Source organism: Marmota monax, unplaced genomic scaffold, assembly GCF_021218885.2.
Source record: "Marmota monax isolate L192 unplaced genomic scaffold, Marmota_monax_Labrador192_F-V1.1 WCK01_AAM20220418_F8-fsc00022, whole genome shotgun sequence".
NCBI lineage: Eukaryota > Metazoa > Chordata > Mammalia > Rodentia > Sciuridae > Marmota > Marmota monax.
In genome coordinates, this window is record NW_026695215.1 from 24,708,087 (window position 1) to 24,725,520 (window position 17,434).

Genomic DNA, 17,434 nt, shown 5'->3' on the forward strand with positions numbered 1-17,434 from the left:
ATACAGTACCATGAACTATAAGCCAAAATGCTTATGTCAGCTCCCCAGGACTTATTTATCTTATTACTACCTTAAGCTTTGAAGATTTTCCCAAGGGTCATGGGGAAGAGAACTCTGGCGACATAGTTTGCTGGGCTCAGTGTAAAAGGAAAACAGACCCTTTGCTCAGAAATTAAGCATTTCCAGGATTGAGTACAGCCTTAAATCAAGCAGGGGCCCATCTCAGGCCCTGTATGACGGTACAGATCCAGGCCCCTGAAGGTGACCCAGTGAGGGACCTGATGGATGGTTTTAAGCAGGGGAGTGAGATTCTGATGAGGCAAATAACTTTCTCTGACCATCTCCAACAGAGCCACCTGGCATGGTAGATTGAGTTTAGAGGACAACCTACAGGAACAGACTTGAGTTCTGATGTCCCCCACCCAACCTGACTCAGCCACCAAGCACACGTTCTGCTTTCAAGAAATTATGGAGTTGAGAAGAGTTCTCAGCTTTGTTTCAAGATGGGCAAGATCACTCTCTCTCCTAGTAAAGGGAGAGGTGAGCAGTTGTAAAGAAAAGAACAGATTAGCAGATGCTGGTGGTGCTTGGATTCATCACATGGGAAATGAGCATAAAATCAGAGAAAGGAGGCATGTACTTTTGCTCTTAGCGCTTGAAAACCATAAGAAACAACATTTACCTTTCTCCCCGTAAGTCCAGGTCGTCCAATACTCCCTTTAGGTCCCACTAGCCCAGAAGAACCCTGAAAAGAAAAGGGGAGAGATGCAAAAGTTAAGACCACAGCCATTCTTAGAAAACCCATTAGAAGTGTTTCACTTTTCTTCATGTCATTCCCAGCAGCCCCTTGATGCCTCCTTAACAAGAGGTGTAGCCACCCAGGAGAGGAAGGCATCTGGGCTGAACAGATGACTCAAGGCCCAATCCTACTTAGAGGACCACAGGTCTGCATCTGCTGGGTCATCACTAGTCCATATGAGGTCTTAGAGAGAGAGAGAAAGTCACTACTGACTCAACAAACATTATTTCCAAACATGGGAGATGCTACAATGCACTGATTTTATCAGAACAGGCCACTTTGCTGCTGCCTGTATGCATGTCCCTGTGTGCACACCCACAATGGCATGCAGGATATATTGCAGTATATATATATATATATATATATATATATATATATATATATATATATATATATATATGTATGTATTTGCCCATTCCAATCTAAAAATGGGCAAAAGGGTCTTTCACACACCCTGCAGGAAGATGACTGAGCAAATACCGGCATCCCTTATCCTCTGAACTCTTGCTGTCTGAGCTTAAGAACTGGACAGATTCAGATACTGTCTCACACACACTCCTCACTATCTAAGCTCTTGTTACTCAGGAAACAAGCAGATTCAGTGGGTAACTTTAAGAGCTGGATTTAGGAATCAGAGAGATTGGAGCAGCAAGGAATCACTCGCATTCAAGTTTAAATATCTAAGCTCAAAGGAGACATGTGCATGGCACAGATGATTTTTAGAAGTTAGAGAAAGTAGAAAAATATAGTAGAATAATGCATCAGGTTTGGGAGGTAATGTTCATGGTTCAGCATATTTATATTCTGCCAATGCTTTCTTTGGGTGGCAGGGTTGTTACCAGGAATTGTACTCAGGAGCACTTGACTACTGAGCCCCATCCCTTGCCCTATTTTGTATTTTATTTAGAGACAGAGTCCCACTGAGTTGCTTAGTGCCTCACTTTTGTTGAGGCTGGCTTTGAACTCACGATCCTCCTGCCTCAGTCTCCGAAGCTGCTGGGACTACAGGCATGGTTACCACACCCGGCCTGCAGAATGCTTTCTTTAGGCTGATGAAGTGGGTCTGTACTGAGTTAAACCTCATGAAGGAAAAAGAGGCGTGACTTAGATGTAAGTAACCTGAGCTGCACTAAAAATCTGACCCACAGTAATGCAAAAGTGAAATAATCCGTATGTAGATAATTTAAAAATAAACAATATATGAAGATGTTTTGCAGTAAGAGGAAAAGGTTGGAGCCATTGATCATAATGTCTCAGTCACTCACCTGAGGTCCTTTGTGCCCCTGGCTTCCTTTATCTCCTTTCCTGCCTGGATTTCCACTTGACCCCTTTTGTGGTAACAAAAGAAATACAAGGCAATGATGTCAATAAAACTCTCTTTTTAAAAAATATTATTTTTAGTTGTAGATGGGCACAATACCTTTATTTTATTTATTTATTTTTACGTAGTGCTGAGGATCAATCCCAGAAACTCACATGCGTTAGGAAAGCACTTTACCACTGAGCTACAACTCCAGCCCCAAAGCTCACTTTCTTGGTGAGTGCTTTTGAAGCACCCCCCACAGAGGAAAAGCAATGATCCAACCCCTCAAGAAGGCTTCTAACTATGAGATTAAGCCTGTATTAGGAGAGTCACGGAGGACAGGCCCAGACTCAGTGATACAGATCTTATTATAGAATTCCTTCCCTGAGCATAAGACCCTCATCCTTCTCCTGCAGGGAGAAATAAAAATAAACCAAAGAGGAGAAAGAAAACCCATATAAAAAGAAAGACACAAACAACAAATAGGTTCCTCTGATGGTTCCCTGGCCCTACATGCTTAACAGTGTGTGAAATAGAGAGCAAAGTAGTTTGAAGTTAGCACTAAGACACCTTTTAGCAGCAAACTCCTGTCAGAGGAATCAAAGTATATTTTTCTGACCTATTTGCCATTAGATGCATGGTTCTCATATAGTTCTCTCACATAGAAAAAGAAAACCAAAAATAATGTTCCTCATTATCAAAATACCAGCTGGAAGCAGTCCCCGGCTGCCCAGGAGCCACTGGGTGGAGTTGCAGGTAATTGTCACACAACTCCTGCACCCTAAAGCTTATGAATGGGTCTAGACTGATTCTGTTATCACTCAATCCAGAACCTGCTGGCTCGTGGCTTGTTTCAGGGACTCCAGAAACACTCAAGAGAATACCAAATTCCAGGTTGGTACTAACAATCGGGAACTTCCTAGAAGAAAAATGAGACCTTAGAATAGGAACATCCACCCAGATCTGTCCAAGCTTAAAGGGGGCCCCATACAAGGTGGACTCCATAAGGTGACTAAATACCCATGTGTTACAAAGCCATACTCTAGGGATGACCACGGCTTCTTTCTGACATGGAAGAGAGCAAAACAGTTGCTCTAATTTTTAACGCCCTTATTACTAATGATAAGACCATGAAGAAATGTAAATGGCTCCCATAAAGCTCAGCCATAATCTAGAAGTGATGTTCCCTGTGTATTTAGCTTCAGGTACTCTGAATAACAGTTTCAGACTTCTAGCTAACTTTCCTTTATTGGAGTCTATATGCAGGATTTCAATTATAGAAAACCAATTGATTGATATCAATATTAATTACCAATATAATATTAAGGTATCCAGCATTCACTATTACAAACACCCCGACATGATACCAGGTGAACACACCTTTCTTCTTATAAAAAGCTTAGTTGTGAACTGCAAATGTTGAAGTAGGTTCGGTGGTCCCAAATCCCAAAATCACTGCCCAGGATGAGAAATAATTAATATGGTGGGGGTACAGAGTAAAAATTTCTCAATTACTTATTTTCACAGAACTATCCAGTTCTTCCCATCAGAATAACCACATTAATGGAGTATTCCAACATACCTGTGAACCTTGTAATCCATCAGCTCCCTGAATACCTTGAGGTCCAGGATTTCCTGGTTCTCCCTGTTGGACAAGAGTTTCCAGCATTAAGATTTTCTCCACATGAGTTTCCATATAGATTTTTTCTTTATGGTATGTAGGACATAGGTAGGACATAGGTACTATATTATTTGACTAGTGGCTTACCCCCTACTTTGCCTAGGATTTTGTTCTTCCAGATTGCCCAAGGAATGAACCCAAACTTCTTTCTTATTTTTATAAAGAATTTCACTCTCATGTACATTAATTCCCAAATGCACATGCAAATCAGTCAAATTCACAGCACTTGGAATTGTGTGAGAATTCTTATCCGCAAGGCATCTGTGAAGGTTTTGCCCTTGATCAGGCCTATCCTGTTTTTTGGAAGTTGAATTATTGGTTGTGTTTCCCACTTGTTGGTGGGGATCACATTCAGTGCTGGGCACTTCCCACAGCACCGTTGTCAAATATTCATTTATCCCAGCACCATCTGCATAGGGAGAAATGTTCTTGGTCCCCTCTACCATAGAAGACAGGAAATAAAGGGTACTTACCGGAGCACCTGGGGATCCCCTTCGGCCTTCCAGTCCCTGGAACAGAACAGACAAATTGTCAGTGTGTCTGGATGGAGGGGCTTCTATGGGCAACCAGTCTCTCTCACTCCCTGATGGACATAAGTAGTGAACAGCTCACAAAAAGGACTTCCCTGAGGCACTTTCCATACACAAGATTTCACACTGGGTGCTTCATTACAGATCAACATTTGGGGGATCGATTGCAAACTAATCTAAATGTCATCACAGATCAGCCGCCAGTCTGAGGACCTCTGACCTTAATATTATGTTGGTAATTAATACTCAGGAGGCTGTTTGAAGAATCAAATCACCCCCAAAGAAATTATCTTCTAATACTGCCTCTCCGGAAAACCCACAAAGCACTCTATATGAATTCCCCACAGAGAACAAGAATGTCATATCTGTCTCTCTGCCTTGGGCTTCTAAATATACCTCAGCAAAGAGTGAAGCTTCTGGACATAGGGATTTCCTATGGGCCCCTAAAGTTTGCCTCTATGGGATTCTACAGAAAGAAAGTGGCTGACAGCATCCCCTGCACTCTGTGATGGTCCAGATGTTACCACCAGGTTCACCAGAGAATAGCCAGGCTGATCCCTCAAGCCCCACCTGTCTGCTCCTTACCAGAGTAGCCACCTAGGGGCATCACTTCCCCTTCCCAGAGGTGACCAAGCCAGATGATTTAGGTCCCAGACCCCTATTTCTTTTCCCTTAAAATACAATAAAAATCTGCCCACTCACACCACCACAATCCCCACACCTTTAAGAGAACTGTGGAACCTTCTCGACCTCCCATTCACTTTGTGCCAAGATAAACTTATGATTCCTTTAGGTACAAGACAAATACTTAAAACAACTCTATTAATTCATTTGTGGCATGGAAATTATTTCAATACTGCCATTTCCTTTCAACTGCCCACTACCTGAAGTTTCTTAGAATAAACACCCTGCCCAAATACCATCTCCACCAGTCTGACAAATGGCTAGAACTTTTCCATTAAGGTTCTGCCCTTTGATTCAAGGTACTCTCCTTTTAAAATGCAAATGCACTTTAGGAGAAGTTGCCCAGGGTAACTTATCGGCTGTTTGTAGCTGGATGTGACTAGAGATAGAGGCTACTCTTTCTATGATTTCTCAATTCTGTCTCCATTAAAAAGCAATGATAAAATAATGTTTGTTGCATGTAACAGTGAGTACTGCCCACCACTATCCTGAGTCAGAGACACAGCCCTAGAAGTCAGGTAGTCTTGAGCTGAGCTCTACTCTTTAAGCCTGTGTGACACAAGACACCTACACAATGAACCTCACCCCGGGTGGCCGGGGTGGCCTGGGGCCCCAGTCTCTAAAGTAAGACATCTGAGTGCAAATTCCAGTTCTGCCACTTATTAGCTGTTGTAACTTTGGGCAAATTGCCTAAAGCTCCTTGATGTTCTCATCTGTAATATGGATATAACAATAGTTATCTGCCTCATGGACATAGTATCAGGCTTAAGCAAATTAATATTTGAAATTGATGGACCTGGTACAAAACACAGGATAAATATAATATTTGTAAGGATTCTTCCTGTGTGGCAGGCAAAAGGTAACAGGACTGGAATACACATTCAAGTGTATTTTTTTTCTTTTTTTTTTTAAGTGTATGTTCCAGTGAGCTGATCCATAGTTGTAGTGACAGCTGACGCTACATTTAATCTATACAAGTTGAAATTCTGTCATGCAGGAGGTAACGTCTGGAGTCTAGTTGTGTAGTTCAGAATCTGACATCGCTTAAGGGGCTCTGACTCTAGTGCAGAATTCTGGCCTTCGTTGGAAAGGTGGTGAAGAGGGTCAAAAAGCTTCATGTGTTTCTAAGTCAACACTGCATTATTTAATTCTAAAGAAAAGAAGTCATAAGGGAGCCAATCAGCAGGAAAGTTGGGTAAAAGAGGAGGAGGGGACTGAGAACCTCCAGTCCTTAGAGTGACTTAAAAGTCATTGACTAGCCTATCCAAGGATGACCCCTACCCTACCCCAGCACCTCTTTTTTAAAAGTGCCTGATTAATGTATCAGTTGTAAAGCTCCTTCAAACTGAAAGTATTTTCTCTTAAGCCAATAACAAATATTTATCTTTAAAATCTTAACCTAAAAAATAATAATAATCTAAACAATAAATGGTTTAAGGAAATGAGCAGACACTTCAGAGAAGAAGATATACAAGTGATCAACAAATTTATGAAAAATGTTCAACATCACTAGCAATTAGAGAAATGCAATCAACTACTCTAAGATTTCCTCTTACTCCAGTCAGAATGGCAATTATCAAAAAATCAAGCATCAATAAGTGCTGGCAAGGATGTGGGGGAAAAGGTACACTGATTCATTGCTGGTGGGATTGCAAAATGGTACAACCATTTTGGAAAGCAGTATAGAGACACCTTAAAAAACTTGGAATGGAACCACCATTTGACCCAGCTATCCCATTTCTAGGGTTATACCCAAAGGACTTAAAAGCAGCATGCTACAATGATGCAGCCACCTCAATGTTTATAGCAGCTTAATTCACAATAGCTAAACTATGGAATCAGCCTGGATGCCCCTCAGTAGATGAATGGATAAAGAAACTGTGGTATATGTTCACAATAGAATATTACTCAGTCTTAAAGAAGAAAGAAATCATGGCATCTACAGGTAAATGGACGGAGTTGGAGAATATCATGCTAAGTGGAAGTAAGCCAATCCCAAAAACCCAAAGGCCGAATGGTTTCTCTGATAAGTGGATGTTGACCCAAGAGGGGCAGAACAGAGGAACTTTAGATTGAGCAGAGGGGAGGGAGGGCAAGGCAGGGAGTGTGTAGGGGGAGATGGTGGAATGAGATGGACATTATTACCCCTATGCATAGGTGTGATTGCACAAATGCTGTGACCCTACATCATGTACAACCATAAAAATGAAAATTGTGCTCTATTTGTGTAGAATTTAAAAAAAAAATTTTTTTAAAGAGAGAGGTGAGAGAGAGAGAGAGACACAGACAGAGAGAATTTTTTATATTTATTTTTTAGTTTTTGGCAGACACAACATCTTTGTTTGTATGTGGTGCTGAGGATCGAACCCGGGCCGCACGCATGCCAGGTGAGCGCGCTACCACTTGAGCCACATGCCCAGCCCAAAAAAAACAAAAAAATTTAATTTATAACATTTATCTGATCTTGCTTCTTTACTGCTTCCTCTTATTAGATTTGAATTCTCTTATATGGAAAAAAGGGCAAAGTCCCAAAGAATGTCCCCAGAAGCACTGGGAAGCCTCAGTCATTGGATTTCACATCCTTTCCCTTCCTCAACATGATTCAAGATCAACAAAAGAGGGGCTGGGGCTGTAGTTCAGTGGTAGAGCACTTGCCTAGCACATGTGAGGCACTGGGTTTGATCCTCAGCACCACAGAGAAATAAATAATTAAACATTTTTTTAAAAAATGATCAACAAAGGCAAGAGGCGGCAGAAAACTATCTCCACTACGTATCCTAGAAAGAAGGGCGAGCAAGCAGCAGCCCACGTAAAAGATGAAAAAATTCCAAATTTATAATAGAAAAGAAAGCCAAATATGTTCAGTTCCCTCTTGCACAAGACTCTGCCAAAACCAAGAACTTTGCCCATTATTCTCTTTTCATGATGTCCACACTGAGCACGAGACAGAGGAGTTTCTGACATTACAAATATCGTCCCTAACTTTAGCAATTCACAGCGGGAAAGGTGATTTCTTGGTTGTTCTTTTCAAATATCAGGAAATCTAACGGCCCTGTTTTTGCTGTGATAGGCTTGATATCATGTGAATGCTATCAAGTTACCCTAGGACATTAAGGTGGCCCCAGAGTTGACCCTAATCACCAGTGTTTTGGTCCATTCAAGAAGAATTTATTTGTGATTCCTCTTTTCCATTGGCAACATGTAAAGAGAAAGTATGTAATCTCCCAAATTCACACTATTCTGACATAGCTCACAGATGCTCAGATGCTAGGGGAGGGCATTTATGCTCAAGTGATCAACTCTCTTCAAAGATATTCAAAAGCATCTGGAAGGTGGAAAGGGAAAGGCGGACTCTATCACATGGTTTCTCACCTGGGGAGATTTTTGACTCCCATTCCCACCCCCCACAATATCTCCACAGACATATGATAATATCTGACGTAATTTCTGGATGTCACAAACAGAGAGGGGTTTGGGGTGGTGCTACTGACATGCAGTGGGTAGAGATCAGAAATGTTGCAAAATACCCCCAATGTCTAGGGCCCCCACAAAGCATTGTCTGGCCCCAAATGTCAACAGTGCCAAGAGTTAGAACCCCTGCAAATGTATGGTCCCTGGAATCAGATGACTCTGTAGCAACAAATAACTTGAAAGCCTCTATGGAACTTCCAAAGGATAGGAGGGAAAATAAGTGTCTGCAGAAACACTTACCCGGCTTCCTCTGGAACTAGGACTTCCTTGTGCCCCCTTCTGCCCAGTTGTACCCTAAAAACACAATAATTCCCCCAAGATCATAAGGCAAAAGATTCTGAGTATTTAGAGGTATCAGCAATAATCATCAAATATTATTAAAACAGCAAAATGAGAATGTCATGCTAGAATCATTCTTTATATTAATGCTGCTGGTTAGATAGTCATTAAGGAAGAAAAAGGTACAGGAACACATCCTGCTACTCCAAATTTTCCCAAATGACAACACTAGCCAGAAACTTAATAATTTTCCCGTAAAAATGTAACCTGCCATGAATATGGCTTATTTTAATAAAATAAGGCCCCTTTAAACATAGATATATGTGTTCAATTACAGTAGGGTTATGCATTTTACTAATTTTGCTTAGCTCAATAATGACATTAACCAACTCATATATGTAAAATAGATCCAATTACTTGTCTCCCTTGTTCTCCTTTGGAGCCCTTTCTTCCTTTGATGTTACTGTTTCGGCCTGGATTACCCTAGAAGAAGATTTTAAAAGTAAGTTAGAATCCAAAAATATCAGCTTCCTCACCCAAAATGGTATGATGTAAAACTACTAAGGTTAAGGGATGAGAAGTGTGAGAAAATTCTCCAATTTGAAACTCAGGATTTTTTTTTAAAGTATGCAAACAACATTTCCCCAGTTTGAAGGAAACGTAGTGATAAATGAAGAATCATAAGAGTCCTTACTATATAGTGATTTCCCCTGTAATGGCAGTCTCTCTGATACCCTGGTCCAAACATTCTTAGACCATTCCCTCAAAAGCATAATAAGATTCTCCTATAATGGAATCTACAAATAGGGAGACTACAGGTCAGCAAGATTAGTAGTCCAACACACAACACTATGGAAACGTCTCTCCAAAGGAAACTGAAAGTCTCGACATATCAAAAGGATTCCTAAGATAGAAGTTTAGTTTCCAGATCTGAACCTTTCAAATAATCAGGCCAGATCAGTCAAGGATGAATTTTTCCCAAAGAAGCCTCAGTCAACACCTACCACCCCACTCCTAAGACAAGCATTTGCCTATAGGTTAGCAGGAGACACAAAGGGAAAAGAGATGGATCTGGGGAGGAATCAGACAATTCAGAAGCCACTGGACTTTAGGAACTTACAGGATCCCCTGGGAAGCCCTTCTCTCCATCTCCCCCAGGGGGACCTCTGGAACCTGGGCTGCCCTGAAAAATATAAAATAAAACCAGCTTCTGTGTTAGCTTGTAGGAGACATTTATAATGATGTTAAATGTCAAGCAGTGTGTGGTGTGGTGGAGAGGGTAATCCGCCATATAAAACGCTCCATGTTCTTCTATCTCAACCAGGTTCCTGCAGGCTTCTCAAGTTCATTTTTAAGCCTATGGTCAGAATATTTGTTGTGAAAAGCATCTAGAGGACTAGCATAGGACTAAAGACTCTCTGCAGTGCAGGTAATATTCTGTATCTGCACTGTTCATTATGTAGCTACTAGCCAGGTAGCTATTGAACACCTGAAAAGTGGCAAGTGGAATTTTTAATTTTAATTAATTTAAATTTAATCCCATGTGGCTGGTGGCTACTATACCGGACATCTTGTCCATCTAGCAACTTCTGACATCTATATTCAAATTTCCCGCTGAAAACTTCCATAGGGGCCATTTGCTTTCTGCTTGCTGTCTTGATGGCTCTGTATACACTGTCCGGCAGCCGCACCTAGAGGTTGCAGCTGGGCTGCGTGCCGAGCCCTGTCCTCCGAAGGCTGGACTGCAGCCTCGAGCGTCTCTGTGGCCTGTTCGCCGCTGCACCTTCGGGCAGAGCCTGCTCTGGGGTCGTTCTGCACCCCCCTGCCAGGGGAGTGCTCCGGAGGAGGGGGACGGAGAGGCGCGGCGGCAGCCGCTTGGGCCCCTGGGGCCTGGCACCGGGCTGAAGAGCTGCGGAGGCCAGGGCGGCTCTGCTACGGTCGCAGACAAGCGCGGACGCTTGCCAGGGCGGCTCTGCTACGGTCGCAGACAAGCGCGGACGCTTGTCAGCGCAGCCCAGAGTTTCATTTCTAGAAATCTGGACTGGAAACAGAAGCAGCAGTTTGTATAATCCCAAGAACTTGTTTATACCAGGAAGCTGTAAGGGCAACATGAATATTACTGAGGAGATGTAACATGGTGGCAGGTGCAGAGAGATCAAGTCTCTGACATCTTCAACTGTGAGGGCATAGGGAGCCGTAAACTGTCTAAATGCTGTTTGCTCAGGATCACTAGGCAATGCTGAGCTGACGTGGATCTGGGGTGTACAGGCTGGGCCCCTCAGAACACACACACAGAGCCCGAATCGGAGGCAATTAAGCTCCGGTTCGCCTGCTTCATGTGACTCAGCACTAACGATCCCGCTGAAATAATTGGCCGGCCCTTAGGAACTTACAGAGGTAAAAGCCAACCGAGCCTTCATAGGCAGTGGCCACAGGACTGAAACGGGGATTGGGAGAGACAGTCAGGACCCACCCGTTGCATTGGTCATCCGGCAAAGGGAACAAACGGTCACCATTTGCATGGGATACCACCATGGCAGAGAAATGGCGTCATGGGCGGAAGAGATAACTGCAGTGAAACCAGCGCGACAGGTGTGTAATCCCCTAGCCATCTCTCTCCACACAGCGGGGAAACCTTAAGGGCCACTCCCAGCTCTCCTGTGAACGCAATAACCAGACCGAGGGAACCAGGAGTGGCGCAGGACTCGCGGCGCGGAACTCCCGGCTACCGCTCCCACCAGTGCTGACAACTGAGGTCTCTTGCACCAGCTACCGGGGGCGTGGCTACAGGAGGGCAAGCAAATTCGCTGGGGGATCTCAGCCCCAAGCTCTACAAACTTAGGGTCTGAGGGAGGCAAACAGGGAGAGTGAGCCCAGGTGTTCATGAAAACAGGGCTCCCAGGAGCAGCAGACCTGGCGTGTAGACAGTATTGTGGTGAGCGCCACAGGTGAGCACGGCCTGGCTTGAGGAAACACAAGACAAGGCCCTAGACACTCAGGATTGGAGACCCGCCCAGTCTAGGAGAAAGAGCTGCTGCACAGTGAATGGTTCCCACCTATTGACAGGAGAAGCTTGGCCCAGTGGGCACAGCTCCACCTACTGGAAGAGAAGTTAATAGAACTCTAGGACTGCATTTATTATTATTATTATTATCATTTTTTTTTCTTTTCTTTTTCTTTTTTTTTCTTTCTTCTTTTTCTTTCATTTTCAATTTTTATTTGTTGTTGTTCTTTAATTTTTTTTCAATGTTTCTATTTTTTTTAATTTTTTTAATTTTATTATTATTTTTTTTAATTTTAATTTTCATTTTTTATTATCACTATTATTTTTGTTAAAATTTTTTTTTCGGTCTTTTCTTTCTTTCTTTATTATCTAATCTTTGTTATTCTTGTTTCTTTTGTCTTTTCATTTCTTTTCAATCTTCTTATTCCCCCTTCCTTGAATTCTACCTGCCTACTCTCATTCTCTTTAGTGACTTCTTCCCTTCCCTTCTAATATCTTTCCTCCCAAGCATCAAATAAATCTATAAGAGTAAACATTAACTCAGCAGTCAAACAGAACAAGAAGTAACATGAGCAGCATAAAAAAGCAAGGAAGAAAAGGGGTACAAACAATGAAGGACAGCATAAATATTCAGGAGGACCTAGAGTCAGCAGAAAAATGGTCATATAAAGATCTCAAGGAATACCTTAGACAGATGGAATGGAACCTTAAAGAAGATACGAGACAGCAAATCCAAACAGTGAAAGAACACTTTGAAAATGAATTACATAGACAGATAAAAGAAGAAGTTAAGCATCTTTATCAGGAGATTGAGATTATAAAAAAAAACCAAACAATAATTCTAGAAATGAAGGAAACGATAAACCAAATTAAAAACTCAATTGAGAGTATCACTAACAGAGTGGAGCAAGTAGAAGCCAGAACATCAGATAATGAAGACAAAATATATCATCTTGAAAAGAGCCTAGCCAACTCAGAAAGGCTGGTTAAAAACCACGAGAAAAACATCCAAGAGATATGGGATAACATAAAGAAACCAAACCTACGAGTCATCGGGATAGAAGAAGGTACAGAGATTCAAACCAAGGGAATGAGTAACCTGCTGAAAGAAATAATTACAGAAAACTTTCCAGAAATAAAAAAGGAAACGGATATACAAATTGTAGATGCATACAGGACACCGAGCACACAAAATCACAGTAGACCAACGCCAAGACACATTGTTATGAAGATATCCAATATACAGAACAAAGAGAAAATACTAAAAGCTACAAGAGAAAGGAGGCAGATTACATTCAGGGGTAAACCAATAAGGTTAACAACGGATTTTTCATCACAGACGCTGAAAGCGAGAAGATCCTGGAACAACGTATTTCAAACACTGAAAGACAATGGATGCCAACCAAGAATTCTGTATCCAGCAAAATTAAGCTTCAGGTACGATAACGAAATAAAAATCTTTCATGATAAACAAAAGCTAAAAGAATTTGCAGCCAGAAAACCAGCATTGCAAAGCATCTTGAGCAAAACACTACACGAGGAAGAAATGAAAAACAATAACCAAAACCATCAGTGGGAAGTGCCTCTATAAAGACAGAGGGCGGGGGGAAAGCTAACCATGGAGAAACAAACTAAATTAAAAAAAAAAAAAAAAAGAAGATAAATAATCAAACATGGCTGGAAGTACAAACCATATATCAATAGTAACTCTAAACATTAATGGCTTAAACTCTCCAATAAAGCGACATAGGCTGGTAACATGGATTAAAAAAACAAATCCAACAATATGCTGCCTCCAGGAGACACATCTGATTGGAAAAGACATACACAGGCTGAAGGTGAAAGGTTGGGAAAAAATATACCATGCACACGGTCCTCGTAAGCAAGCAGGGGTGGCCATCCTCATATCGAATAAAATTGACTTCAAGACTAAATTAATCAAAAGGGATAAGGAAGGACATTATATACTGTTAAAAGGAACCATTTACCAGCAAGACATAACAATTATCAATATTTATGCACCAAATAATGGTGCTGCGACGTTCATAAAACAAATTCTCCTCAAGTTCAAGAATCAAATAGACCACAACACAATAATTATGGGTGACTTCAACACACCTCTCTCACAATTGGACAGATCCTCCAAACAAAAGCTGAATAAAGAAACTATAGAACTCAATATCACAATCAACAACCTAGACTTAACTGACATATATAGAATATATCAACCATCATCAAGTGGATATACTTTTTTCTCAGCAGCACATGGATCCTCCTCAAAAATAGACCATATATTATGCCATAGGGCAACCCTCAGTAAATATACAGGGGTGGAGATAATACCATGCATTTTATCTGATCATAATGGAATGAAACTGGAAATCAATGATAAAAGACGGAAGGAAAAATCCTACATCACATGGAAAATGAACAATATGTTACTGAATGATCAATGGGTTACAGAAGACATAAAGGAAGAAATCAAAAAATTCTTAGAGATAAATGAAAATACAGACACAACATATCGGAATCTATGGGACACAATGAAAGCAGTTTTAAGAGGGAAATTCATTTCCTGGAGTTCATTCCTCAAAAAAAGAAAAAACCAACAAATAAACGAACTCACACTACATCTCAAAACCCTAGAAAAGGAAGAGCAAAACAACAGCAAATGTAGCAGAAGGCAAGAAATAATTAAAATCAGAGCGGAAATCAATGAAATTGAAACAAAAGAAACTATTGAAAAAATTAACAAAACTAAAAGTTGGTTCTTTGAAAAAATAAATAAGATCGACAGACCCTTAGCCATGCTAACGAAGAGAAGAAGAGAGAGAACTCAAATCACTAACATACGGGATGAAAAAGGCAATATCACAACAGACACTACAGAAATACAGAAGACAATTAGAAATTATTTTGAAAACCTATATTCCAATAAAATAGAAGATAGTGAAGACATTGATAAATTCCTTAAGTCATATGATTTGCCCAGACTGAGTCAGGAGGATACTCACAACTTAAACAGACCAATAACAATAGATGAAATAGAAGAAGCAATCAAAAGACTTCCAACCAAGAAAAGCCCAGGACCGGATGGGTATACAGCGGAGTTTTACAAAACCTTTAAGGAAGAATTAATACCAATACTTTTCAAGTTATTTCAGGAAATAGAAAAAGAAGGAGCTCTGCCAAATTCATTCTATGAGGCCAACATCACCCTGATTCCGAAACCAGACAAAGACACCTCAAAGAAAGAAAACTACAGACCAATATCTCTGATGAACATAGATGCAAAAATCCTCAATAAAATTCTGGCGAACCGGATACAAAGGCACATCAAAAAAATTGTGCACCATGATCAAGTTGGATTCATCCCTGGGATGCAAGGATGGTTCAATATACGGAAATCAATAAATGTTATTCACCACATCAATAGACTTAAAAATAAGAACCATATGATCATCTCAATAGACGCAGAAAAAGCATTCGACAAAGTACAGCATCCCTTTATGTTCAAAACATTAGAAAAACTAGGGATAACAGGAACTTACCTCGACATTGTAAAAGCTATCTATGCTAAGCCTCAGGCTAGCATCATTCTCAATGGAGAAAAATTGAAGGCATTCCCCCTAAAATCTGGAACAAGACAGGGATGCCCTCTATCACCACTTCTATTCAATATAGTTCTCGAAACACTGGCCAGAGCAATTAGACAGACGAAAGAAATTAAAGGCATAAAAATAGGAAAGGAAGAACTTAAATTATCACTATTTGCAGATGACATGATTCTATACCTAGAAGACCCAAAAGGGTCTACAAAAAAACTACTAGAACTAATAAATGAATTCAGCAAAGTGGCAGGATATAAAATCAACACGCATAAATCAAAGGCATTTCTGTATATCAGCGACAAAACTTCTGAAACGGAAATGAGGAAAAACACTCCATTCACAATATCCTCAAAAAAAATAAAATACTTGGGAATCAACCTAACAAGAGAGGTGAAAGATTTATATAATGAAAACTACAAAACCCTAAAAAGAGAAGTAGAAGAAGATCTTAGAAGATGGAAAAATATACCCTGTTCATGGATAGGCAGAACTAACATCATCAAAATGGCGATATTACCAAAAGTTCTCTATAGGTTTAATGCAATGCCAATCAAAATCCCAACGGCATTTCTTGTAGAAATGGATAAAGCAATCATGAAATTCATATGGAAAAATAAAAGACCCAGAATAGCAAAAGCAATTCTAAGCAGGAAGTGTGAATCAGGCGGTATAGCGATACCAGACTTAAAACTATATTACAGAGCAATAGTAACAAAAACAGCATGGTACTGGTACCAAAACAGGAGGGTGGACCAATGGTACAGAATAGAGGACACAGAGACTAATCCACAAAGCTACAACTATCTTATATTTGATAAAGGAGCTAAAAGCATGCAATGGAGGGAGGATAGCATCTTCAACAAATGGTGCTGGGAAAACTGGAAATCCATATGCAACAAAATGAAATTGAATCCCCTCCTCTCGCCATGCACAAAAGTTAACTCAAAGTGGATCAAGGAGCTAGATATCAAATCAGAGACTCTGCGTCTGATAGAAGAAAAAGTTGGCTCCGATCTACATATTGTAGGGTCGGGCTCCAAATTCCTTAATAGGACACCCATAGCACAAAAGTTGATAACAAAAATCAACAAATGGGACTTACTTAAACTGAAAAGTTTTCTCTCAGCAAGAGAAACAATAAAAGAGGTAAATAGGGAGCCTACATCATGGGAACAAATTTTTACTCCTCACACTTCAGATAGAGCCCTAATATCCAGAGTATACAAAGAACTCAAAAAATTAAACAATAAGAAAACAAATAACCCAATCAACAAATGGGCCAAAGACCTGAACAGACACTTCTCAGAGGAGGACATACAATCAATCAACAAGTACATGAAAAAATGCTCACCATCTCTAGCAGTCAGAGAAATGCAAATCAAAACCACCCTAAGATACCATCTCACTCCAGTAAGATTGGCAGCCATTATGAAGTCAAACAACAACAAGTGCTGGCGAGGATGTGGGGAAAAGGGTACACTTGTACATTGCTGGTGGGACTGCAAACTGGTGCGGCCAATCTGGAAAACAGTATGGAGACTCCTGGGAAAGCTGGGAATGGAACCACCATTTGACCCAGCTATTGCCCTTCTTGGACTTTTCCCTGAAGACCTTAAAAGAGCGTACTACAGGGATACTGCTACATCGATGTTCATAGCAGCACAATTCACAATTGCTAGACTGTGGAACCAACCCAGATGCCCTTCAATAGATGAATGGATAAAAAAAATGTGGCATTTATACACCATGGAGTATTACGCAGCACTAAAAAATGACAAAATCATAGAATTTGCAGGGAAATGGATGGCACTAGAGCAGATTATGCTTAGTGAAGCTAGCCAATCCCTAAAAAACAAATACCAAATGTCTTCTTTGATATAAGGAGAGCAACTAAGAACAGAGCAGGGAGGAAGAGCAGGAAGAAAAGATTAACATTAAACAGATACATGAGGTGGGATGGAAAGGGAGAGAAAAGGGAAATTGCATGGTAATGGAGGGAGACCCTCATTGTTATACAAAATTACATATAAGAGGTTGTGAGGGGAATGGGAAAATAAACAAGGAGAGATATG

The 17,434-nt window shown here is 40.7% G+C and overlaps 1 protein-coding gene across 1 annotated transcript in view; it reads right to left on the reverse strand.

Annotated features, from left to right (window-relative positions):
* Col6a5 (collagen type VI alpha 5 chain) overlaps positions 1 to 17,434 on the reverse strand; it is a 151,854-nt gene that overhangs the window by 60,528 nt on the left and 73,892 nt on the right. The window contains exons 18-24 of the mRNA XM_046431946.2: positions 9,868 to 9,930; positions 9,165 to 9,230; positions 8,709 to 8,762; positions 4,257 to 4,292; positions 3,685 to 3,747; positions 2,065 to 2,127; positions 683 to 745 (exon numbers count right to left, since the gene is read on the reverse strand). Coding sequence (XP_046287902.1) covers positions 683 to 745; positions 2,065 to 2,127; positions 3,685 to 3,747; positions 4,257 to 4,292; positions 8,709 to 8,762; positions 9,165 to 9,230; positions 9,868 to 9,930 — 408 coding nt within the window. The remainder of the gene's footprint in view (positions 1 to 682; positions 746 to 2,064; positions 2,128 to 3,684; positions 3,748 to 4,256; positions 4,293 to 8,708; positions 8,763 to 9,164; positions 9,231 to 9,867; positions 9,931 to 17,434) is intronic.